The 26,277-nt window shown below is 38.6% G+C and overlaps 2 protein-coding genes across 13 annotated transcripts in view; one reads left to right on the top strand and one right to left on the bottom strand.

Moving 5' to 3' along the window:
- NARF (nuclear prelamin A recognition factor) overlaps nucleotides 1-12,480 on the bottom strand; it is a 29,187-nt gene extending 16,707 nt beyond the window's left edge. For 5 of the 8 annotated variants that reach the window (XM_007437234.4, XM_025172559.2, XM_025172560.2 and 2 more), the window contains exons 1-6: nucleotides 12,207-12,480; nucleotides 10,248-10,377; nucleotides 7,479-7,559; nucleotides 5,908-6,051; nucleotides 3,212-3,344; nucleotides 1,315-1,449 (exon numbers count right to left, since the gene is read on the bottom strand). In XM_007437234.4, coding sequence (XP_007437296.1) covers nucleotides 1,315-1,449; nucleotides 3,212-3,344; nucleotides 5,908-6,051; nucleotides 7,479-7,559; nucleotides 10,248-10,274 — 520 coding nt within the window. In that variant the 5' untranslated portion in view covers nucleotides 10,275-10,377; nucleotides 12,207-12,480. Of the gene's footprint in view, nucleotides 1-1,314; nucleotides 1,450-3,211; nucleotides 3,345-5,907; nucleotides 6,052-7,478; nucleotides 7,560-10,247; nucleotides 10,378-11,911; nucleotides 12,131-12,206 lie in introns of those variants that run through there. The other 3 variants (XM_088133432.1, XM_007437235.4, XM_025172558.2) reach the window with 3 other exon arrangements.
- Nucleotides 12,481-16,679: 4,199 nt separating this feature from the next.
- Nucleotides 16,680-23,875, top strand: CYBC1 (cytochrome b-245 chaperone 1). Of its 5 annotated transcripts, none has more exons than XM_007437237.3 (7): nucleotides 16,680-16,810; nucleotides 17,399-17,531; nucleotides 18,759-18,800; nucleotides 19,560-19,633; nucleotides 20,886-20,982; nucleotides 22,327-22,474; nucleotides 23,273-23,409. In XM_007437237.3, exons 2-7 carry the CDS (start codon nucleotides 17,447-17,449, stop codon nucleotides 23,400-23,402), a joined length of 576 nt encoding a protein of 191 aa, XP_007437299.1. In that variant the 5' UTR covers nucleotides 16,680-16,810; nucleotides 17,399-17,446; the 3' UTR covers nucleotides 23,403-23,409. The 5 variants fall into 5 exon arrangements, with proteins under 5 accessions (XP_007437299.1, XP_015745141.1, XP_025028330.1 ...); XM_015889655.3 differs by lacking the exon at nucleotides 16,680-16,810 and adding an exon at nucleotides 23,738-23,875 and having other exon boundaries at nucleotides 16,817-17,531; nucleotides 23,273-23,445; XM_025172562.2 differs by lacking the exon at nucleotides 16,680-16,810 and adding an exon at nucleotides 16,817-17,064.
- The last annotated feature ends 2,402 nt before the right edge of the window (nucleotides 23,876-26,277 follow it).

Below are 26,277 nucleotides of genomic sequence, written 5' to 3'. Positions count from 1 at the left end.
CATTTTACATGTGTCCAGTTGAAATTATAGGAGGCTTTGCAGTAGTAATGCCTGAAGTATCAATTTTCATCTGTCCAAAACTTTAGCAACTCCTTTTTACTTGCCAGACAAGCTGTAAGGCAGAATACAATTGAATTTTACAACTAACTGCATTTTATGGTTGCTTTTACTGTATGTCACCCAGAGTCTTGTAGAGTTGGGTGGTCTTATAAATTTCTATATTAAAATAAAACAACAAAATGTGCAAGGGTCTATGAGTTTTGGCGCTACTGCCTATTTGTTATGAGTTTACTTGGAAGTAAAATGCAATGGAGATAAAAGAATCCAGCTATGTATGTGGCCAGTCAGCTCTCTCTACTTATAAACCTGGACTACAGCAATAAAACATATATGTTCAGTTTATGTTTCTTTTTATTTCTATTAAAATTGACTCCCAGTAAATATAACTCATAAAATTGTTGGGCCTTCTTCCACAATTTCTTTGTCCATTCTGTCTTGGCTCCAGATTTACCTAGAACACATTTACCTAGAATACATTTACAATATATGTTTTAAACTAACATCCGTCCATCCTTCCTTCCTTCCTCTCTCTCCCTTACTGGTTGTGATATCCAAAGACACGTGGCTGAAAATTAGTATACAGTAGTTCATCTACATACTGGAATGTGGGACACAGATGAAAATAAGTAACTTTTAAACTTATGTTTCTCCAGATGAAACAGATACTGGTTTCTGTCCATATGCTAAAAATTATTTCTGCATTATGTTATTCTGTAACATTGTTTGTTTGAACTGCTTTGCCAACATCAGTGAGACAAATATGATGCAGAGGATTGAAAAATAATGCTTTTTTAAAAAATGAGAAGAAAACCCTAGGGAAGTGGCAGGAAATCAGAGCATTTGAACCACACTCCTTGAATGCTCCATTACAAGAAAGCTGGGGTAAGTTGACCTGATATAAACTATATTGTTAGCAATGTGAAAGAGTAACATTATGAGAGAGGAATGGGAAAAACAAACCAAAACAGGATGTCTCTTCTGTGAGAATGTAGTGCTGCATATTACCAACTGCAAAGGAGTATTACAGAAGTGAAACTGGTACCAACCTTCTGAATGGAAAAACAGAATTTTCTTAGCTGCTATGTTTTTTTTAAATAAAATCTAATTTCCCAACACATAGATGAAACTCTAAGACAGCCAACTGAGAAAATCAAACTTCAGGAAACCCACCATCTTCATCATTATTAAAGGAACTCATCCCTCATTACAGTGAACACTGGAAAAGTAAATTAGGTCTGTATTTGGATTTCTCACCTGGACAGGCGGAAGAAAACATTGGCAAGGCGTGTTCTTCCTGGTTCTGCTGGCGGTACCGTTGCACAAATTCCTTCTGGCTCTCCAGAAGACTAAAATCAGCAGCTATTGTGGTGTCAAAGACATAATGTACTCCTAGAGAACAGGTCAATTACAGAACTGAATTACTTTTTTCTCCTGGGCTATGCTGTTTCTTGCACGTGTCCTATGCATTCTTCAACCTTTATTTGCAGAAACTTTTCATGCGGAGAACATTTAAAAAATGGAACCCCTCCATCCACCCACCCAGGAAGCAATTTAAAAGATAATCTCTAATCCACCTGCAATCTATTTGCTGATTCTATAGGATATGCTAACAGACCTTCCTTCCTGCTGAGAAATTTGATCAGATCTTCAAACCTTTTGTCCCTGCAGCCTACTATCCTACTATCCTTCCTGCTGTCCTACTGTCCTTCCTACTATCCCTTCCCTATTTGGATTCTTCATCATTCATTAGGGCAGCGGAGGGTGAAAAAGAACAAGACTTGAAGATGGAGAATACATATGGATCACCAGATCTACTTTCAAATGTAAAGGACATGGGCAACTTTTCTGGAGGTCCATGAATTAAGCGCTTCTCTAAAGTAAGCAAGGCTTGCTCTGTTCTGAAGGGCAATACAAAACCACAGGAAACATCTGGAAGCTGCCCTGGGACAAAGTACACACTATAAATTGTGCATTTAGTGCCCAGTATTATGTTTTGCCTGACAGCAGCACTTGAGCAGAACGTTTCCAATTATCTCTTGAGATCCTTTTAAATGGAGATGTGCTTGTGGCTGTACTATATCTTCTCCATTCAAATACTGAGGAAAATGGGAATCAGGCTGTAGGAGAGGTAGATGCCCATCTCTGGCTGCTGAAAACCCAGATCAGGTCTGTATGATTTCTAAGGCAGCCCTTTGGGTTATCCACAGCATGGGCAGGGAAGAGGATAAGAAGGTTTAATAGGTGATCTTATAACTTCACTGGCAAGGTAATTTTAAAAGAAATAGTGATCCATCCACAGGATGAAATGTGAAAACAACACAAGCGTTGAAGACATCTTCAGCTGCATAACAACTTCTCTTTTTCCTGTGCCACAGCTTTCTAAGATATCAGCTTATAGCTGAACTAACAATAGCCTTCCCCTGTTATTTTTCCTTCAAGCGGTGTACTGGGTATTGTTATGTATCAATTTAGTATCAACTGTTATATTGATACTTTAGTTGAGGAAACTACTGATTGATGTAAAGGAATATATGTGTATGACATCAGGTTCACTTCTGTTCTTGCATTCAAAATGATGTCTACTTCCACAAGAAGAGGTTGTAATTATATCATCTCTCCCCAGCAAAAGCAGTGGGCAAGGATCGTACAATCCAGGCGGAAGCATGTAGTTCTCTTCCCAGATGTCAGCCCAGATGCCTAAACCTTTGGATAAGGAGAGGAGGTAGGGCCAACAGATACAATCCTGGTCTTTCCCTCTAAACCTCTTCATGGCAGCTGATTATCTCCAGGGGATGTACAAATCTTGGAAAGATTTAAAACTTTGTACTAGACATTTTTATTTTTTGCCAACAGCACAATGAACTTTTAGATGTCTAATTGTGAAAAAAAAAAAACATAACGAAAAGGTTTTATGTGATCTTGCCTTGGCTGTATTGCCTTAACTGCCCAATTATATCCTCATTTATAACATTTGTGGTCATGTCCATAAACAACTCACTTATCTCAACCATTTTGCAACCCTTGCCTGTACCCTGACACACATGCCGTAAAAATCTGCCTAGGAAGCAACAATGCAAAAAAAAAACCAAAAAAACTTTTTTAATGCTGTCTTCAGCTTTCTTTTCTTTTCTCCCTTTAACAGCAAACTTACCAAGACTTTTGAGGAAACCACAAAGCCTCCTAGCTGCTTCTGTTACTGAGAGATTGAATTTGGCAGCAAAATAAGGCAAGGACTGAGGACATATAGATACTGCCAATATTTTGTGTTTTGAGGTATCACACTTCTGGAAAACAAAATAAAACAGATGAGTGCATTAAGTGCAACGGTTTAGAGCCTAGCTTATGCAAGAGATGGCTTTCTCACATTAAACAATGTTGCTTCACACAGAAATGAACTTGGCTTTTCACATCCTGGTGCCAATTCCTACTAAGGCAAATAAAGCCCTGGGTTAAAGAGTTGGTGTTTCTGCTGTCTTCTCTCCCTCATTAAGGCAAGAAAAAGAGAGGGAGGACGAAATTGAACTGGCCATCATACTACAGTTTATTTCTTCAGGCAGTGAAAGAAAAATGGTAGCTTCTAGTGGCTACTGGCCTTCCTTTGGGTCTGCATCAGCTCCTCTGGACATCTGTCAAGAGCCACAGGAAGGCACACCAGCCTGGATGACTACCTTAGTGCCTCAGCAACCCTGATTGGGAGAAGCAGTTGTAGATATTTTAGTTTTCACAATGCTCCCACTATTTTGGGATATTTTAATTTAATTTTAAATTAAATTAAATTAAATAATTAAAATAAAATTTAATTAAATTTTAATTTGAGAAATTAAAAAACAGCCCTCAGCTACCACCTTTCGCTTAAACCCAAAGCCAGAGACCTATAATGTAAAACAAACAAAAGACTTTTTGGCTCTGTTTTTGCAATTTAGCTCAGCCAAGGTCTCCTGCTTTCCCATACTTAAGAATTAGGGGCAAACTGCTTTGTGGAATTGTAAATTTGGTGATCAAAGATCTAAACTGCATTTTCTCCAAGCACATCCCCTTAGATAATATGTAGAAAGAAAAAAAAAATGAAGAACCAGGAAGACAATTCCTGTGGCAGTAAGGAAGAGCAAGAGGAGAACAAAAGGTACAGATTCTATCTCAGTTATTTACTGAAGAACTGTTCTCCTATGACGGCAAATAGAATATTTAATCAGGGAGCCATTGGTGTCCGCAGGTGTGTTCACCAATACACAAACGACACAACTTACGCATCTGCAATGGATGTCATGACATGAATTTTGATTCCACTGCGGCTTGTAAAGGCAGCCAATGTAGGGAATATGATGTCGAAATAACCTCTGACACATCTGAACTCAAAAAAGTGTTCTGCAGTTGAGTTATGCTGTCTCACATTATACTCTGCTTAAAAATCTCTAGAGTTACACTTTGGTCAAAATATGTTGAACATCTACTGATTCTTCAACACAGAATGTGAGCAGTTTGGGACTTTTCTTTTTCAGGAGAAACAAAATCTAGTAAAAGATAATTTACAGAATTTGTAGCAACAAACTCAGATTTATCATGAAGTCCATGCTGAATTATTTCTTCAATGGATATGCCTACTATGACTTGGGTTGCACTGATCCTTTGCTTGCATGTATGTATTTTACAGTATTTATATATTTTACAATGCTTATAACCTGCCCCAATCTTAAAGGACTCTGGGTGGCATATAACATTAGGAAAAAACAAAACATCCCCCATTTTAATAAATAGCTAAATCAGGACAATATAAAAAACAAAAAATAACAATAGAAAACAAAGATAAAATCCCAGCGTTTGAAGGTGTAACATAAAATATCCAGAAGATACATTCACAAGCAAAAGCCTGCTCACAGATTCACGTTTAAACAATAAACAGAAAACAATAGGAAAGAGACCAGAAGGAAATGGGAGAAAAAAAATCAAGGAGTAAAGTGAAAATAGGGTTTTCCCCCCTCAATCCTAAATAAACATTTATTTAACAAGGTTAATCAAAGGAGCTTTCTGAATATCAGGTGGGGAAAAGTTCCAAAACTAAAATAGGGCCAAAGAAAAAATTTATCCAATGTGGGGGTGGGAAGGAATTTTTTTGATTAGAAAAGAAAAGGAGGAGTAGGAGGAAGATTAATGATAGAAGCAAATAAGTGGGTGTGTTGAATGAAAGAAGAAAGGTAGGGCAGAGTAAGCAAATGAAAAGCTTTGAATGGGTGAGGCTGTCCACATTGCATGCAGGAAGCGAGAAGGATGCAGGGCAAAGGCTAAAAAGGAAAGCAAAATGGTATGCAATAACAATTAGAAAGAGAGGAAAAGATTTCAAATGAGATCAACTGTAAGTCTGTTCCAGTAACTCAGAAAGAAATGGAGAACCAGAATCGTGGCAGTGAGATAAAAAGGCAAGCATTAGAATTATTCAAAATTTGATGCCAAGAGATTTAGCGATAAACTGGATCTGTGGAATTAAAAAAGAAGGGAAGAATTTTAAAAAATACCATTCAAATCATATCCCTGGGAAAACGATGATCGTCATCAACAACATTGTTTTTCAGGGACTGAGAAGTCACTAATTAGAAACAATGGCTTTGAAGAGTTGGTGATATAAGGAACAAGTAACAGATGTTTGGCTATAGCATGAGTATGGGAAGAAGTAATGGAGAATTGAGAACAGCTTTAAGGAAAGATCTCAGAGGATAAAGCCTGAAAACAGGGAAACAGAGAAGGCAAAATAAGGGGAACAAGAGATTGGATGTACCAGGCTGTTTCAAAGTGACATGTTAGTGCAGAAAACTTTCTGGACATGTATAGGCATATAAACACCACCCCCTTTACCTTATTAAGGTTTAGAACACGGAAGAGCTCATTCTGATTCTGCTGGAAAACTCTGACTGCTTCCTCTGCTGTAATGCAACTGTCACAAGCTAGGCAGTCACTAAGGAATATTTTAGCATTAGCCAACTTATGGAATTCACTTTTCTGGAAATGAATACATTAAAAAAAAATCCATCAAGAAAATGTGATGACAAAAAAAAATCTAGTGCAGTAATATAGAAATAATAAGTAATGAACTACTAGGTGCTATACAATAGGTAAGAGCTCTGTGTATTACACTTGAATTATGGAGGAAAATGCACAGCCCTTAATTAAACCTGTAGGTCCCCTAATTTTACCCCCTCCATTTTGATCAATCAGAGGTTCCCCCCAGCCTTTGGAAAAAAGTAGCTGGTTGAAAGAAAAGCAAAGTGGCAAAGTTTCACCCTACTCCCACCCCTATAATTTGAATGCTATTATTCAGATGAAGACAGCAGTGTACCTCACTTTACTAGGTTAGTTCCTTATTTGAAGGAATCCTCTCCCCACTGAATAATCCAAGTCTGGTTTAAAGAGAATCCTAACAGCTTTTCCCTACTGACAAGTTAATTCTCCGCCCCCCCTCCCCCCACATCCTTGAATGGGTAGAAAGCCTAAATTAATTTAATTTGTTCAATTCAATTCAATTTATACTCCACTGGCATGAAATTGGCTGTCTCTGTTACCAATCCCTATCCTGCCTCTGTGGATTTTGTTCCCAGTCACTGCCAATCACCTGACTTCCCTCCAAGATAATGGAGGACAAAGCCACGCCAACTTTACCCAAGTTGAGGCTGACCTTGCAAAAGACTACTTTAACCCTCATACAGCTAAGGAGGATGTAACATTATTTCACACTGGGGCTAGAGGCAAGATCAACGCAACATCCTGGCGCCAAGCCAGACCAAAGATGTAGTTGGCATACATTTGGATCATGGCTAGATGTAACTGGGGCAAGGCAGCAAGAAAGCATTTACTTAGGTCACTTGGTTACATACTTCTCCACAACACTGAAATATTTCTGTGAAATATTCTGATTGAAATGATATTTAGATTCTGAAAGATTTTAATAGTGAGCTGAAACAAATTCCTGTGATTTTAAAGATCTACTTACGTACTTTGAGAATTAAGTTAAGTAATTAAGAATGATTACTTGTACTGAATTAAATATTGCCATGGGATTCTGGACATGCTTTCTTTCAAAGAGCTTACTTTAAAATGCAGAATCATTTTGTTAATCCTCAGATAGATATTAGAGTGGAATGTATGATCAGGAAAATCAGGATTGTAACATGATGGGAATTCTTCAGAATTAGAATCCTTTCAATATTCTGGCACTCAGAAATCCATCTGCTGCACTAGAATTTATGAAACTGAACAAGAAAAGAAAAACACGCTGGCTGGAAACCACAAGAGTAAGTTGCAACTAAATGCTGAAAATAATGGAAGAAGGAGGTTATCTTCATGCCAGCTGCCTTCAGAAGTACTTAGTCAGGACTAATTTAAACTGGCTTGGGAGCAATGAGATTTAGAGATTCCTAAAAGGAATTTACCTCTTTGTTTTCATCATTTGAACTGAGAACATCAACTGGTGTATTTTGTGGATCATCATTCTTCTGTTTTTTACTACATTCCTGAAACACAGCATAAAACATCAGTTGTTCAGAAGCAACACAATCACTGATCGAAGCTGCCTGAGGTAGAACAAGAGTGGAGCGAATAATTTTGTGCATGAGACCACCCAATGGGAATTCTATACATCTAGCAGAACTTAACCAATCAGATTATACGTGGCTGATAATTTATGTAACACCACTAAAGGCAAAGATGCCTTCAAGTTGAACTCAACTTTTGGTGCTTCTTGGATGCAACCTTGCAGTTTTCCTGGCAGCATCATGGAATGGTTTATTACTGCCTTTTGGAATGTTTTCCACTGGCCTGGAATTCAGTGGTGGTCTCCTGTCTAAGTACTAACCAGGCTTGACCTTGCTTAGCTTCAGAGCAATCCGTAAGGAATAAAAGAAAGGGCTTGCCATCCCAAAGAGATGGTAACAGAGGGCAAAAATGAAAGGAAGAAAAATTAGCAGATGGCGAGTAGACTAAATACTTTTCTATCTCAAAGGGCAGTAAATAAGAATAATGAGGTCTAGAACCAGTAACTCCAATATACAAGGTTTCCAGTTAGCAGCCACTATAACAAAAGTCCCATAAGGTCTTTGGGAGGTGTACAACCTGCTGATTTCAAAACATGAAGCTCCTTAGCTTCTGCCTTTGCCCAAATAACTAGCTAGCCCTCAGGACTGTCTCAAAAGTAAAATTAGAAAAGCGGATATTACAGCAGAATGTAAATGTCAAAAATGACGGTTATTTCTAAAGTATAAACTCAAGAGTTCAGAGACCAAAACAATTTAATAAGTCATTCAAAAAAAAAAAAAAAAAGGGACCGGCAGAACTGAAAGATCTTCAGCGGAAGGGAGCACAGATGTATTTGTACTGAAACCTGTACAAAGAAAATGCATGTATGGTATATCCACTGCATACAACACATGCTTAAACTAGTTGAAGTTTTCAGCCCTTGCTGAAGGGTTGAAGACTTCAACTAGTTGAGGGGCTTCAGCAACCCCATCTTCTGCAAGAAACAGAATAAAAATCTGTACCTTCTGGAATCAGGTCATATTCTCAGTGTTATTGTTTTAATTAATAGTCTCCTCCAATACTTTTCTGAATGTTTGTTTAGTATTCTCCCAATAACCTCTTTCCCTATCTAAATTACATCCAGAGCAAATAACAATACTGAATACAAGAGAAGTCCGAAAAAGAAAGGAAATGAAACTATTTATATTGCCCTACTCTTCCAAAAGTATTCCTATTGCTCTTAGTTCTAGCTCAATTAATGTTGTATATATGGTTCTTTAAAAAAAACTTATGTCAGAGTAACTGGAATGTGTCACCTTTCTGTAATTTAATATATTACATTATATTAATATTATGGATTTATAGTATTATATTAAAAGAATTGAAAGATCTACATTTGGTGTGGCACAAATTGTTTTTAAGGAAAGCAATGAAAACAGAGTCTGCGTGCTGGTTGTTTTCTAAGGTATTTTTAATAACTGCAGAAACCAAATTTCAAACTTGATCTATTGGTTTATGTACCTTTTCCACTTTCATCCTGATAAATAATAATAACTTACTATATATTAACTATTTCTAATAATATGTCCCAATCACATAGGGCAAAAAGAGGTTATAAAACGGCAGGGAGAGGGAAGGGCTTTTTTAACAACCTGGGCAAGATGATAAGAGCCCATCCACACAAGTGGTGAGACTGTGAAGAAATACCATTTGTGATAAACTACAAGTAGCTAGAACTACAAAATCCAAGGTCAGCATACAATATACATGTAGGAGCTGAGCCTGTCCCATCCTGTTCCCACTTAATAGGAGAAAAGGTTCCAAATTTCTTACAGCATTATCATTCCTACATTCACAGGGGCCTAACATCAAAAAAGACTATTGTTCTGGTCAATTAAAATTCTGAACACTATAGAAAGTAAGAAATTAACTTATGCAATTCATGGAGATTCTGAAGTTAAACAGCTGAAGCACTGATCCCATTTATTTCTTACTTATACAGAAACTATAAATGTATACAGTTTCCCTTAAGCTGGTATCCTCCAAATCTTTCTGTAATTTCCAGCCAGTATGACCACGTTGAAGTCCAAGACACTTGGAAGGCACAGTATGGGGAAGACAGCTGTACAGAGTTGAAAAGCAATCTATTTTTGTGATTTCAACATGTACACCATAGTAGTGATAAGTAAAAGGTTCCATAATACCTTTGGTTTAATCTACTGAAATTCTGAGATAAATTATTTTATAGCACTCCTCATCCCAACCAACAATTATGTGCTTTTTCTCCAATTTGTAAACCAAGTTTTAGAAATTAAAAGCAAATCTTCTCTGTCTAGATAGGCTACTTTTAATTATCACTACCGATTACTTTCTGGGCAGAAAAGTAGGAGGAATAACGATGACAACAACAGCTGAAAGCTTCATATGTCTATTTGCAAATGTGTTTCAGGAAGTTCCATGGGGCTTGTTTGCAGAAGCTACACAGGTTTCTTTATGTATGTATGTATTAGATTTACACCCTGCCATTCATTCAGGAGTTCAAGGCAGCATATTTAGTGCTCTCTCCTATTTTTCCCCACTATACCCACCTTGAGAGGCCTGAGAGACAATGACTGGCTCAAGGTTACTTCCCCAGTAGTTGTGCATTGGGACTGTAGCATGATATAAATCATTAAAAAAAGACTCACCTTTTTGGTGCAATTTTCACACTTCATTGGTAGGTCTTTCTTTGGTATTTTTTATATGGCAAATTTGGGTCTCTCTTGAAATGCCAGTTGTCTTTAGATAAAGAAGCCAATGCTCCTGCTTTCCACCTGTCTGGAACGATAAAAAACAGCAGAAGAGCTGTAGAGGATTTCCCTCATTCTTATCCCAGTTTTTCAGCCGTATTTTAACTACACTTTCTTTTGAATGAGACTTTCTAGGGCCAATAAGAAACTTTGAAGGAGGGACCACTTGACTGCTCAGCTGCCAGTCCCATCTGTGCTGAAAAGTGGAAGTTTTTAATCCTCTCTTTGCAGAACTAACGAAAACAACAACAACTGCCTTCTCAACTCTCGTGATGTGGAAAATCTGTCAAACTAAAATACCTTTCGTTTCCTGTCAATGATTAGCTCCAGGATACACGATTTTATTGCTTCGTGAACACAAGCACAACATTTTGCTTCTTTGCTATGGGAACCTGAGCAAATGGTTGGCTTTACAGCCAGATGTATTTTTCAAGCCCAGAGAGGAGTGGGCAAAAGGCAAGGAGGGAAAACTTTCCACCAACTTTTATTTAATAGCATGCCAAGGATGACCATGAGATGACAAATGAAGTTGTGTGCAGGTGTGTAAACTAAATGTGTCAGGCACTTTTGACGATTCACTCATAGAGCAGAAGGACTTTAGCAAACTCTTCTTCACAGGAATGAATATGACTGCCTTTCAAATGTCAGACATGAAAACAGTATTGTACATGGAAGTATAAGTCACTCTTGCATGTGGCACAACAGTGGGACTGTCCACCAAGTAACCAAAGCACAAGACAGCCAGCTTCTTTTAAACACTTTATCAACACTGAGACATTCTGCTACTAATGGAAGAAGAGTACTTCAAGACAGCCCTAATGCTATATGACAGATCCACAGGACATCGTCTCACCCCTGATACCCTCCAGGTCCCAACTTTTTTTATGCTGAGAGTGTGGAGCCTGTGGCCATACCAATCATGTTGCTGGACTACAATCCTCAACAATCTTGCTTTCTGGGTGGTGCTGAGAGAAGCCAGAGTCCGATGCTACCTGGCCACAGGTGTTCCTACAACAACCTTACATCAGATCACAGCTCCACAAAACATGCCTGATCCCATCCGAATTCTGAAGGTCAAACAGCAGGACTCAGTTGCAAGTAAGGGTCATTTGTGACCCCTGACTGTGCATAATCCCTATCAACTGACCAAGCAGGATGCACACAAGCAAGTGCCCAGCATCCCAGGATTTAGGTACAGCTTGCATTTTTACAGAAGCAGAGCAAATTGATTTACAACAACTGAGGTGCACCTGATTCCACAGTAGCTGAGAGCTTTTGGTCAGCCCACCCTTACAGTGGCAAATGCCAAGGGTGTGTAAGAGCAGGGGATGCTGCGAGAGAGATTCGGCAATGTGCATGACTCTTCAGCTTACACAACTGACACACTGACTCTTGCGCCTCTAGCTCCTCCAGCAAAAACGTGCAGAGGTTCATGAGGGTTTAGCTCCGCTGGCTTGAAGCGCGGGTTGGCTCCCTTCACCTGCCTCTCCCCCCCCTCCTAATACCAAACCCATAATAGTAGTTCTCTTCTGTGAGGTCTTCCCCGCTTAAGCATTTAATACCGTCTCTCTCCCATTAACAGGACCAACCCAGGTGGTGCATTTCATCTCGGGGATTACACGCGACGCGGGTGGCGGGATGAGCGGCGCCCTCGGCTGCTGCCAATGCCGCGCAAACCCTGCAGTGAGGAACCTCCTTCCGCTGGCCGTCGCCGGTCCGTACTCGTCGCCCGCCAGAGCAGAAGCCCGGGCGGGGAAGCGACGCCTGTGCCCGCCGCGGCAGAAAAAGGACACCCCCGCATGCAGGGGAGGGGAGGGGAGGGGAGGGGAGGGGAGGAAACAAAAGCAGGCACAGTACCTTGCGGTTAATCCCCTTAAGTCACAAAGGGCATGCCTAGGAGGACTTAGCGCGAGCCCCCGCTGCGGACTGCTATGGTCAGAGGAGAAGGGGGGTGGAACGGGGCACGGGCGGAGGGCGGGGGCGTCCTGAAATGACAGTAAACGCGATGCAAACCGCTCTTCTTTTTTTCTCCTATTTTTGAGATAGTCTCGCTGGTCCTCCCTCTTCCCCCGCCGCTCGCCGGCGTTCATTGTAGACCTGAGAGCTGTCACGTACTCCGGGCACTGGCGTGGCAAGCAAGGACCAGCGCCCCCTTGCGTCAGAAAGGCGAAAATCACCTCGCCATGATGATGGTGGTGGTGATGATGTGATGATGATTTTTTTTAATAGTGCACTTGGAGAACAAGAGGCAGCACTGGGAGAATACAGGTTCTATCCACAATTACATTTCCCCCAATCCCTGAGACACTAAGAGATCGAGTCTGACTTCTCCCTTCTGGCTTATTCATGATTTCTAGTTGTCTCTTTTAGGGGTATTTTTCTTGTGTCTTCAAACCAATCCTCCAATCTAATTTGCACAGCCTTTTGCCCTTGTTGGATGTTGTGGGGGCCCAGATCTTGTCCAGGTCAAGGCACTGGACTAAGGGACTTACCAACCATCATAAGCTTACAGTTTTCTTGCCTTTCCCTTTTTCTGAGTTTATCTGGAACAAATTCTAAAAACTTGCTTGGGCTGAAAAAGAAATGGGCCTCCTGCCGAAGAGTGATGGTAACATTGGAATGTTCCATACACTTGGCTTAATGGAGCTCCAGAAGTCATACAATTGCAGTATGCCGTTGTAACCAGTTTGCAAATGTAAATATTACATTTCCTGGTTACTGGAGATACTGGGCACTGTAGTCCCAACAAAACTGAAAAGATGTACTGTATGTTTGGGAAGATGACATTTATTCTTTGCTTTAGTTCTTCTTGCTCTTCAGAAAAGCTAATTCCTCGTTATGGTCAATGCACAATTTCATATCGCACACATAAGCAAGGCTAAAAGTGTTCTTCCTTGGGTATGTGATAAAAAGATGGCTTGTAACCAAGTACTGGGCAAATGAATTTGTCTTTCATAATACTGAATCAAAATATCATTTTCCGGCAAGGGTTAAAGGGCTACTCAAATTTTAGAATCCATATCTGAAATATTTTTAATCTCTACAATGAATCCATTAATGTGCATGTGATGTGCTAGGCATACATTGATATGTGTTAGCTTTTTCTCTGGATTTTTGTGGCTTTGTTTCCTTGGTTCCTTTAGCTTGTTTATTTAGAACATGCTGCACTTTATTACATGGCAAACACCCCCAGGAGACTGAATGCTTTTTGCCTTTTATCACTGAATAAAGCAGCCTAGAAAATAGTACATTAGGGTTGAGGAGCTCCTAATTTCTGAGAAAGGTGGAGGAAACTGGCAAAAGAAAATAGCTAAAACAGCCTGGATTTCTCTAAACAAAAGATCATGGTCTTCAGATAACTGCTAAGAATCAGCTTTAAAAATTTGGACTACTGCAATGTGCTGTATGTGGGGCTGCCCTTGAAGACTGCTTGGAAACTACAGCTAGACCAGAATGCGGTTGCACAACTAGTTATGGGTGTTCCTCAGTATGCAAATGTGATCTATCTACTTCATGAGCTGCACTGGTCATCAGCTGGTTTCTGGATGCAGTTCAAGGTGCTGGGTATCATCTATAAAACCCTTCTTGGCTCAGGATCTGGTAATTTACAGGACCGCCTTTTCTCCAATTGTTTCCACTTGTTCTATCAGCTAAACTTGTGAGATGGGCCGTGTCCAAATTTGAAATATAAATAAATAAAACTCTTGCCATCTTTTGGAAGCCCAGAGGTGTGCCTTCTTTGCTGCTGTCCCTGCCCTCTGGAATACCATTCCTTCCAAGGATCATTTGCCCCTGACTCTACTATCCTTATAAAAAGCTTCAAAAATGTTACTTTTCGAATAGGCTGGAGGCTGCGGCAATTTGGGATCCTGCCAGGTCAACAATGGGTGATTGGAATTTCCCCAATATGCTAGTTTTCTGAATTGGCTCATGTATTTTTTATGATATTTGTAACTCTGTACTCTTCTTTAGTCTTTTTGGTTTGGCATCTCTATAAAGCTAAATAACAACAACTATTAAAATGTTGAAAAGAAATTCACATTCCTCAAACTAGATTGATAGGAGAACATTCCTTATTTTTGCCCTTAGGATGTCTCAAAGTTAATTTGTTTGGGAAGTTTGGATATGTGAGCTTTTAAATGTAACCTTTGTTCCATCAGTACCTGCATGTACTTTGAACTCTTTGTTGTTTGCCTTATGATGTGTTACAATATACTTCAGCTTATGTTCCTGTTGGGCAAATATATCTATGCAGTTGGATTGAGGTGTGCAAGATACTGAATCAGGCCCTATTTAATAATTGTTTGCAGGTCTAAAGAGAAACCACGGCTTTAAGGAAGGTTTACAGTAAAAAAAAGTTTGCTGTCAAGACAGCAGAATGATCTTCCCTTGACACCAAGGGAGGTTTCATGGTTATACTCCCCTACAGGACAAGCTTGCAATTTGGAGATCCTCCATGGCTACTGCTAAAAGCGCAGGTGGAAGATCTGGCTAGGAGGCTTTGTTCCAGCTCCAGCTGGTATGTCAAGTGCAGTCTTGCCTGGAACAGGACATGTTAAGGACAGTCACTCATGCCTTGTCAACTCTTGACTAGACTGCTGTAATTTATTCTATGGGAGACAGCCCTTGAAGACCACCCAGAAACTTCAGTTGGACCAGAGTGCACTGGCCCAGGTGTTCACTGGTTGGTCACAGTACTGCCCTTTTACACAGCTGTTTCAGGAGCTTCACTGGCAACTGTGTTTCCAAGTGCAATACTATGCTGATTGCTAGCTACAAAGCCCTATATGGCTTGGGGCCTGGGAATCAAAGAGACCACCTTTTCCAGATGCAGTCTGCCTACCTAACCTGGTTAAAGAGTACCTCCTTAGAGTCCCCTCCTATCAAGAGATTGACAGGAGGGGGCTTGTTGGTGGGCATTTTCTTTGGGGGTTCCTCTCTTTTTGAACCATCTACTCCATGAGTCTCCATTCATTACCCCACTCTTATGACCTTGTAGAAGGTGGTAAAAACCTGGCTCCTCTGGAAGGCCTTTGGGACTGATAGTGTATCATTAGCATCAAATAGTTTTATTGCTTATAGTATTCATTATTATTACAATTGTATTGTTTTATTAGTAGTACCTGTACACTGTCTTAAAACCACGTGGACTGAAGCAGTAAATACACTATGTGAACAAACAAATAAGTGTACCAATACTTACATCTGTCAGACTGAAAATTTCATGTTTGTGATATAACTAATTAGCTCTGAGGAACAAAGGGACTGGAATTGTATAGATCACTGGGAATTTTGAGGTCTGGGATGGAATGAATGATATACCTTTGGTCACAATGTGCATATTAATCTGTGTTAAAGATGTAGCTATATTGTAACCATAAACACTCTACTATGTTATTTCATAGAAGGTTTTATATGCTTCCATTTATGTCCTTCATATATAACATTTGTCCCAAAATTTTCACTCAAGCCCAGAAATAACTATGGGATAAATTCACTGCATGGTTAAATCATCTTCTTTCTTGCCAACGGATGAATTCTTTTAAAAAAAGTCTGTTCCACATAATAAAAGAATATTCTTGACTTTGCATTTTTTAAATATGAAATTTGTCTCTTTCCCTGTTTTGCATGACACTAGTGATAAAATCTCTTGTTCAACAAGTTTTTGCCAGAAATATTTAGCCCAAACTCATTGGGCTAAAGTGAAAACATTTTGATGGGCAAAAAAGGAATGAGAGCATCAAAATCAGCATCAAATCACAGGCATTTGAGGATGGTTTCTGACTCTGCCATCTGTACAACTGTGCCCAATTGAGAGGATTTGTTTCTTCCATGAGCCAAAACTGGGAAGTTAATACACTGCATAAAGTGAAAAATCAACCAAGCTACATTAACTTAGCATAATGTACTATGAATGCCTCCTAATTTACAGCAGATGCGCCAAGAACTAACTTATTTATTTAAAGATTTATAAGGCTGCCCAACAGACTGAGTGGCGTACAACATAAACACACAATAAATTAAAAAGAAACACAAAACTAAAAACAAAGAAACAACATATAAATACAAAATCTAAAATTATCAGTCTCCCTTGATAAAATCGCTCCACCGTGCCCTCCTTACTCGTTTGCCTAACGTGTGAGGACTCAAAGCCGTGTAGGAAACAAGGCAGCGAGCGATGGTCACGCTTGCTTCGAGTCTTTCCTATATTCTCTCAGCTCTTCTGCCTTCTTAGAGCTTCTGCAATTCCTGCCTGGCATTTAGAAACCCCTAATCAGAAAAGGAAGTGAGCGTTGTGTGCGACTCTATCTTGCGTACTTCTATAGAACTTGAGGCGCAGCCTACGTTTGAAAACACGCTCTACAGCGGACTGTAGCGATCTGCCTGACTTAACTCTATGATTCCCCAGCATCGCGTTTGTCGCCCGGAAGACTTCGGGAACGCGCTGGGCGGTGACTTCGGTGAGCTTGGCGAGGATGCGGGCGCCCGCGGGACGGAGAGACCCGGTGCAGCGCAGCCCTCCGAACTGCAGCGGAAGGGACGGGAGGACCAAGAGGGGGAAGCTCGCGGGGCTGAGGCTGAGGGGCTAGGGCGTGCACGGAAGAGTAACGTCTGAAGGCTGCACAGGGAGCGAGAGAAGGGCGCTGGACCACTTCGGCTCTTCAGGATTGTACTGTACTGCCTAGAATGGACTGCTGGCGGTGCAGCACGAACGGTGAAGGGAGGAAGAAAACCCACTGTCCTTACTTCCCGTTTGCCAACTGCACTTTCAAAACGCACGTGCCTTCTAAAAGGAAATGTCGGTGCTGGAGGGACAAGTTCTGCCCTAAGCAGAAAAGAAATATAACGCAGTTTTTCAATTTGCTGTTGGCTTGGAGGGTAGGGACGGAGGGCTTTGGTGCTGTTCGTATTCCAAAAAACAATGCATTTGGTTCATATAGCAGAAAATGCTGGAAGCATGAGCAGTTGTGTGGAGAATCGTTTCTGCCAAACTGCAGTTTGCTCGAAAACAATGACTTAAGTTGGTTTCCTGCCTTGTTATTCTTTAGATTTTGTGAGCGCTTTGTGGCACTGTAGATCCCTACCCACTGCCAAAGATGTATATGCAGGTCGAAAGTCATTCAAACTCACTCCTTCACTTGAAGAGATTCCCTGGCATCAGATCTTGGTCTGTCCTTGTAGGTAAGACATCATCAGCCTGTTTCTCCCAGACTTCTAAAACAAAGCTCAAATGACATGTCCATAAAAGAAAAGAGTCAACTTTGCCATTTATTACTCCCTTATTCCCGGCTGGAGACTCTGCAGCAAGTATAGTAAGGATTGCTTGTTCTCATATCCTGGGCAACAGTTTGAATAGGCGGAATTGGATTTTGTATGTTGATTGTAATGTTAATCAGAACTTTGACTGCAAGTCATTAAGTTGTTTAACGAGATGGGTGGTGACGAATTCGATATATAAATAAATTAATTAATTAACCTGAGATGTCTGATGTGGGTCTTCCAGGCTGTGTGGCCGTGTTCTGGAGGTTTTGGTTCCTAACGTTTCGCCAGCATCTGTGACCGGCATCTTCAGAGGACAGGAGCGGTCCTCTCTGTGCTCTCTCTGTGCTCCTGTCCTCTGAAGATGCCAGTCACAGATGCTGGCGAAACGTTAGGAACCAAAACTTCCAGAACACGGCCATACAGCCCAGAAGACCCACATCAGCCATTGTATTCCGGCCGTGAAAGCCTTCGACAATACATTAACCTGAGATGTATTTATTGAGAATCCCTCGCTATTCTAATATGACTTCCATAGAATCATTCTATTACTGGCAAACAGTTATTTGAGTTGATTCAGGAAGGCTTTACAGTATAATCAAGATTATATCTATACAAGCAAGATAATGCAATGGTTGGCACTATCCATTTCTAACTGTCCTTCCATTATTATATTTTAATCCTTTGCCGAATCCTCTTAGCAGGGAAAAATAGTGGGAGATTCAGGTCAGAGAGAGAATTTCAGTGTCTTTCTTCTAGAACAGGTGTAATGAAATCTTTAAAACGTTAAAGATTTCACTAGTCTCTAAAATATTAGAATGAGTCAGATGCGTAATCAAATGGATATATGGAACTGGGCTAACTCTGAAGGTGGTGTGTATATTTTATGTTAGCTAGCTCTAAAGCACCAGATATGTTTTAGTCATTTAGATATCCAGCATGCTTTGTATCTTTGTACCTAAATAGCAGTCATTGTATTGAGTTCAAGAGTATAGCTAAAATAAATTATTTTCTTTGATTGTTCTTTTAAAGTTAATTTAATTAAAATCGCTCAGTGCAAACATAATCTTATATTTTTATATAGTTTAACGTTGAGGATATTTAAGTAGTAGATTTAAATTGTAAATTAATTCTTTTTTTTCTCTATAGGAATTTCCTCTGTTGGCTTGGCTGCTGCTTATTATAGCGAAGGTAGATTCATTAGAAAAATTTAGTTCCTTGTTAATGATATCTTTAAAAAAACACACATTTTTCTCTGCCATTCTTTAAATTTATTGTGTTCTGATTTGTGTTGTGCCCTATTCAGCAGGCTCAAGAAGAATTAGCTGCAGTTCTAAACTCTGTACTGTATATATTCCCATTTTTTCCTAGACAACCCGTCATAAAACACATTCCTGGACCTACAGGAAGAGAGGAAAGGGGGAAATGTTAAAATGTTGATTTCAATGAACAGCTCACCTTATTAGTTTCTTCTAAAAACGTTACAGGCAAAAGGACCAATTCCTTGTTAATGTAAGAGCAAGTCTTGATGGTGTCTTTGCCTTCCTCTTCCAATTCTCTCTTACATGGCAGCTCATGGTATTTGCTTCGATAGACCTTGCACAACAGTTTCCTCCATTGTTTTCTTCTTGTCTGTGTATTGCCAGTTTCAAACATTATTACCAGCTAGAACGCATCAGCTTCTACCATTACAACCTTTTTGAAACATACATTTATTCTCATCAGCCTTGCATTAAGGAATGTTTAGTGAGCTGCTAAAAGCAGTTTGTTATTGATCTTAATATTGGCTGGCTTTAAATTAGTCTTTACTCTTACACGTTCTGCTTTTAGTTTTATGTTACTGTTAATTATTTTTTACCTTCAGCCATACTTTAAAGCCTGTAAATAATTTAAACGAAACATAATTTAGAAATGCATTCCTAATTTGAAGTATTATTTCATGTTATTCAGATAGCTTGGGATGGAAACTTTTTTATCTTGCTGGCTGTCTCTTTGTAGCTGTGCAAAATCTGGAGGAGTGGGAGGTAAGTACTGTAATGTGTTACAAAGAAAGTTGGTTTTGTTGGCCAGATTTAAATTGGGGAAAGACAAAATGTTCAATAATGGAATGTGCTGAATCCAGAATCGATTGTTCTCAAACTTGTCTGACCGAAAAGTGCTTCTGGCTTTGAAAAAAGCTATTCCAGTTGCTCTGGAAGTGATTCAATATATCAGAAAGGCTTATTTCAGACTCAAAACAAGTAGGAAATAGCCATTCCAAGATTGGAGCAACCCAGTTTGAGGTTCAGATATTCCATAAAATATTTTATACAACTCAGTGGGAATACTGTTCATCCAAGGTTTCTAGTTAATGCAGCCTGTATTTCTCGATAATTTCTGTGTGTGTGCAGGATTGTATTTTTGAATGAATGAATTTCTCTTTGGAACTCATCTTTGGTGTCTTCTGAAATACCTGGAGGTTTGAGTGAGGCAATACAGATGTTCAAGAAACTTATGTAACTTTTTCATGGTTCAGATCAGTGGTGTATGATGCCCAGTGGATCCCCACAGGTAGAACTGACTACAGCTAATCAAAATAGTATATGCCTGAATCAAAAGAAACAGTAGTATCTGAGTCCAGAAGCTCAAAGCAAATGGTTGCAAAGATAAAGAAACCAGAATTTGATCTTATGACCTCAAGTAGCCTTTAGTTCAGTTGAGTCCAACCACATTTTTGCAAAAGCACAGCAGCTGGCAGCCTCCAGCGGAAGGTAAAAAGATGGGTATTGGGAATCTTCACCATTGGAGGGAGGGAGGGATTTCCATACAGCAACACATGTGGCAATTTTTGAATCTACAACGCCTTCTCATAGATTAGAAAAGGCAGGACTGGCCATGAGGATCCACCTTCTAAAAATCAATCCACTGGATTTTCTGATCTAGTAACTGAAGAACACAAACTTCATCCTTCAGAAAGTAAGCAGAATGAGCAACTAACAATCAGAGTTTATTTTCCCCCCGTTTTTCTGAAAGTGGGAGATAAAAAAGTTTGGTGGAAAGTATGAGATTCAGTAGATTGTACTTTTTGAAGAGAATCTGAGAGTAAATTTATTTACATAATCCAGAGGTTTGGAGTGATTATCTGTCATTATATAGCTGTTATATATTTACTATTTAAATTGTTGACACTAATTGTTATAGAAAAACAATGGTACGTTTACACTTGTCTGAAAAAAGCAATTATTTTCCTCTCAACCAATAAATGGCTTCATAAGGTGATTTATTTATTTTAAATAGGAAGCTATATTTCAGAAAGATGCAGGAAAAGTTTACTTAAAGTCATTCAGCCTTTACAAAAAGCTGCTGACCTTTTCAAGAGCTGGCCATGAACAAGGTAAAACAACAAGTGTTTCTGTTAGTATGGTGCATGTTTTAGAGAAAGAAAGTAAATAAGGTATTTTCTTGACTCCTGAGCATGTATGCATATTGTAGTAAAGAATATTTAGCTGTGCCCATAACTGTGATTCTTTAACCTATTTGCTTAGGCAGGTTAAAATTTTGCTTTTGCTAAACCTAAAGAAAATTATGATTTCTTCATAATCCTGCGAAAACCAAATTCAGATTGTCAGAAATCTCTGTTCAGTGTTCTGTTTGGTTTTGAGATTAAATATTCTTGCTATCATAATGACTGGTATTTTGTTTGTTTGTTTCCAATGGTTGCTGAGACTTTGGAGTTAGACCACTACTCATTTTGTCCTTGTATGGTGGGGCAGCACCTGTATCACCTTGGTTGACTTTGAAAAAAACTAAGCGGAATTAGACCTAGTTAGTACTTGGAAGGGGACCCTACAGTTATCAGCTAGATAAGAATGTTGAAGAAGAAACATCCTAGAAAGCACTGTCAAGCCACTTTCATACCGTTGCCAAGAAAACGCCATCAATACGCCCTTGTAGGCACCAGAAGTTGAACTCAACTTGAAACAGTCTTTATGTAGTGATTGCAAGAGTACCAGAATGGTTGCACATGTTTTCAGCCCACAGATTGCTTACAGCTACTAAGACCATATTTGCTTTATATTGCTGTCAAGCAGTGCACAAGAAAGCAGTGAAATTTTACTATACAACAGTGTAGATTTTCACAGGATTTTGATGACACACATATTTAAATCTTTAAACTATAGAATTCCTTGTGTAATAGTTGGGGTGGAACTAGACAACTCCTCTGTTCTTTTAATGTTAACAAAACCTCAAAACTGAAATGAAAGAAAACATTCATCTGATTCCCAAAGAACAAATATTAACATCAAAATGGCATGTTTCTAAGCTAGTAATCATTTTGGTATGAAAGGGCAACTACAGAAACTAAATGCATGATTATAGGATATATCCTTTGAGGGATCTTGGAGTCTGTTGTTGTTTTACAAAAGATTCTCACAGCATGAATAATGAATTCTGTTCTTGCCACGAAATCTACAAACCATCATACAAATGTGCTGGGAGGAGAAACCTGAGTTGCAGGAGGGGGAAGAGAATTTATGCCACTATTTTCTGATGAAGGGCTTGGAAACTGTCCTACCTAGGGTCAATCCTTGTTAGCTCTTTTGGCCCTAAGATTAATAGGAGGCAGTTGATGGCATGAGAGAGGATCCAGATGGTTTTTACTAAGTTTTGGTGTGGAATTGTACCTAGTATTGCTTGGCATTATTTTACTGACAATTCAGTGTTTGTTCCTTGCAAGTAGTGGTTGTTCCATTGGAAGAAATACAAGCTGTGAATGTGGAAGAAGAGAAGGTTCGTTACTTTGGGAAGGGATACCTAATTGTATTGCGATTTGGCACTGGATTTTCACACCCTCTGACACAGAGTGCAGTGATAAACTGCAGAAGGTATAGTATGAACTTTCCCCTTTGTGATTAATTAGAATTTGTCAGGAGGCATCATTTAACCTGAGATGGGAAATCACATTCTCAAAAACCTATTCTTTTGTTATTATTGTTCTTTTCAAATTCTTCAATTGTGTACTAACTTACATATTCTGGTTAAAGTTATTTAGCAAAATCTGATGGCATTTTCATGACTGTAATATATTCCAGAATGAACTTGTTAAGGGTACTTTATTTTGGAATTTGTAAGTGTAAATGTCAGAAATATGTAGTTAATGTTTTCAATTCTTCAATTAAAATGAGTTTAGGTTTTATTATGTCTGCTATGGAACATGTAGCTTAGCATGCAGGCACTTTTTAAAAACCTTATATATATATCTGCAGAGAAATAAAGACACACATTTCTGAAATTGTTCTACCACTTTTTCACACCTTTTATTTCCCATCCAGCTGCTTTATTAGCCATTACATTGGTAGATTAGCAGGAAAGGCATAGTGCTTCAAGTAAACTAATGTAATACTTCTTAATTATACATCAGGAAGCCAAGTGGTATCTTAAACCCATACAATTAACTCATTATTGCTTAAAATAATTTTGTGATATCTGATCGAAACTTAATCTAGTTTGAAAGCAAAAGTTAATAACAAAACCCTGTGATATCCTTTCAAACAAACAAGAGATTTTGCTATACTTCCAAATGTTTTGCCTTTACTAGATGGATGCTGAAAGTTGCATACTTTCATGATCAGCTGAAGCAGGCACTGGATTCATTAAATCTTGCCTATTTTTTTCTTTCCTAGTGATGTCGAAGCTGTGGCCAACCTCATTATTGGCTTCCTTGAACTGAATGAGTTGCCGATTGAAGAATGCCTTGATAACAGTAGTGAAACAGATGTTAGTGATTACGAAGATCAAGCCAAGGACAAATAGTTGCATGAAGTCCAAGACATGGAAACCAAACCTTCTCTGAATGGTATAAAACTTGAACCCTTCTTAGGTTCTAGAAATTACTTTTTAATTGTTAGCTTCCTGTATATAATGTTAAGCAGAGAGAGATTTGCAACACTTAGGAAGGAGTTTAAAAGTCTTCCATATGTTCTAGCCCAATGGATCTTTTAACTGAAATTTTCTCAAATGTGATTTCAGAGTAACCAGAGGGAATACGGTTTGGACATCATTTAAATGTTTATCTAATTCCTGATGCGTTTTGAGCCCAGCTATTTCTTTCCCCTTCTGTGCTCATTTTGATTGTTTTTAAATTTCAGTAAAATAGATCTTCCAGAGAGAGTATTGGTTCATAGACTTCAGATGTGGAGCGTGCTGTTTCTCAACAACTGCACTTCTGCAGGAGGAGCAGTATAAAAGCTTCTGCTTATATCTCAGAGCAAACTAGTTTTGCGTTACACCCAGATTTGGACCTAAACAAAAGGGGGAGAACATTCAGAGAGCAAGAACAACTCCAGAGAAGACCCACCTGCACGTAATTACCAGTTGACAAGCTATAGACATGTTACATACAGCAGGACCTCTTTCAATTATCTTATCTGATTGACAAGGTCTGTAATTGCAAGTGAAATTTGTCCTGGTCCGAAGTTGTTCAAAACAAAACTTGGCTCCCACTTGTAGTTAATTAAAGTTGTAGTTACTGTTGTGTGATCAACAGTACAGCTAGGTTGTCCCTGTCTAGAAAAGGACATAACTGGGATTCCAACCAGAGCTAGCTCTCTAATCACTGCCCACAGAGGTGACGTGAGTCTGTAATGATAGTCAATGACTATGGTAAATTCCAAAAGGTAGAGAGCAAAAATCAAATGTTTGGAATCCAGCTTTTCAAAAACACATCTTTGGCTTGATTGATTGTGGTATGTTATTTTTAGCCTGCCCATAGGAACCACGTTTGATATTGCATCCTTAAAACTGATAAGCACAAGGAAAGCTTGTATGTATGTGTGTGTATGTGTCCCTATGTGTGTGTCTTCAGCTCATGATTCACATTATTATATACATTTTTTCTAACATTAGTTTGATGGTGATTATATTTCATTTTCTACTGTGGCCAAGTACCAATAATGTCCCTATTTCATTTTTATTTTACCACAGTTCAAAGGAAACATCCAGTCTAAATAGATACTTAAATTATGGATTTTTATTTTAAAAATTGGGAAAAATTGCGTATGTCAGAGATCAGCCTGTTTAGAATTTTTTTTAAAGATAAATAATAAATATCAAAATGATTTATCCAGTACGTTTTATTAAACTAAAAAAGGTGTTAGGGTCTTTCCCTGGTTTCCAGATTTAAAAAGTAGATACATCATATTCTAGAAATTCTTAAAGTATATTGATTGTCTTGAACAATTTTTATTTTAATCATTTTCTAAGTATCTTGGACCAGAACAGTGTAAATATTTGTCAAAAAGACGTGTTTGTTCAGATAAATCCTGTAATTTAAGAGGTGTTAAGATGTCAGTTGGAAAGTGGTTCTGCTTTATAAAGTGGTTTTTCAATTGTTGTATACTTCAAAAATTATTGCACTGTTTCGTATTCAGTATTGATATTTCTTGTCAGATATTCAAATACTATAGTAAAACATTTTTAATGTTTCCTTTTTAAAATAACCTCTGGCTTTTAAAAAATAACAATGGTTTAGGAAAAGTTGTAACCTCCATTCTATAAGTACTTGTTTATTGGAGTTAGGGCATTATAAATGAAAAAATTTTTCCTGCAAAATTAAGTAAAATTAAGTTTTTAAAAAACTGGATAATCATTCACAATTCACTGAGATTGACGGAGTAGAAGAAATATCCATCCAAACTAGATTATAGTTAGAAAATTAAAATAGCAAATGATTCCATATCAAAGAGCATCCAACACAGGCTTGTGACGTTGAGATGGTCAGGGAACCTGAGCTGCATCTGGAAATTGAGGCATAAGGCTGTCACCTGTTCTGGTACATGGGAACCTAATGCTCATCATTCATCTCAGAACTCAACTACAGATGGTTATTCTGGGTCAATATTAAGAGATTCTGTTGGAAGTAATCTGAGAAACTCTTGGAAATGTGATTGCTATCTCTGCCCAGGATCAGGCAGGCCACTGTTCTTATATATACTTCTGAACAAAGTCTAGGTTCAACATTTATTTCTAAAAATAAACATTTGGGTTGTAAACCAACCTCGGCCAGACATTTTAATTTATTGGAAAGCACTATTAAAGTCCTTGCTGGGATAAACCTTAATACTTAAATTGGAAAGATGCCTATTTGGAGTTCTGTGAGAAGTATGACTTTAACAAAATTGCAATTTTTTTTTTCTGTATTAAATGTCTGGCAAAAAAGGAAAAGTTGGTACTTTACATGCTCAAATCACTAAAGGTTCAGCTTCCAGAAGCTGTGTAAAAGCAGATGCAAGGTTTGCTCAGTAGCAACTTCTACTATCAGCATTTTAGACTTGCCGATATAATTGTAAATATATAAGTCTTAGTTAAATGGAAGATATCTCTCTATCTTGATGCTATGTAGTCAGTGATAGTCCTCTGCTTTGTTAATTTGTACAAGCCCATTTTTAAGTTATCTCTATGATAATCCTCACTATCATATTTTTTATGAATTCCTTTAAATTCTTGGTTGTGTGAAGACATACTCCCTTTGCTCTGTCCTGAATGTCCCACCACTAAGTTTAATTAGAAGAAGCCTGACCATTCTAGTATTAAGAGAGAAAAAGGTTATACTCACCTTTCTCACACTTCAGGGGAAGTATTCTAAGCATACTAATAGGTGGACTGTGCAACATGTTTAAAGATTTATTTA

The sequence above is a fragment of the Python bivittatus genome, unplaced genomic scaffold, assembly GCF_059951505.1.
Source record: "Python bivittatus isolate LINGU-HERP-01145 unplaced genomic scaffold, Pbiv_v1 ctg000080_np1212, whole genome shotgun sequence".
Lineage (NCBI taxonomy): Eukaryota > Metazoa > Chordata > Lepidosauria > Squamata > Pythonidae > Python > Python bivittatus.
This window is presented reverse-complemented; position numbering and strand designations above follow the sequence as displayed.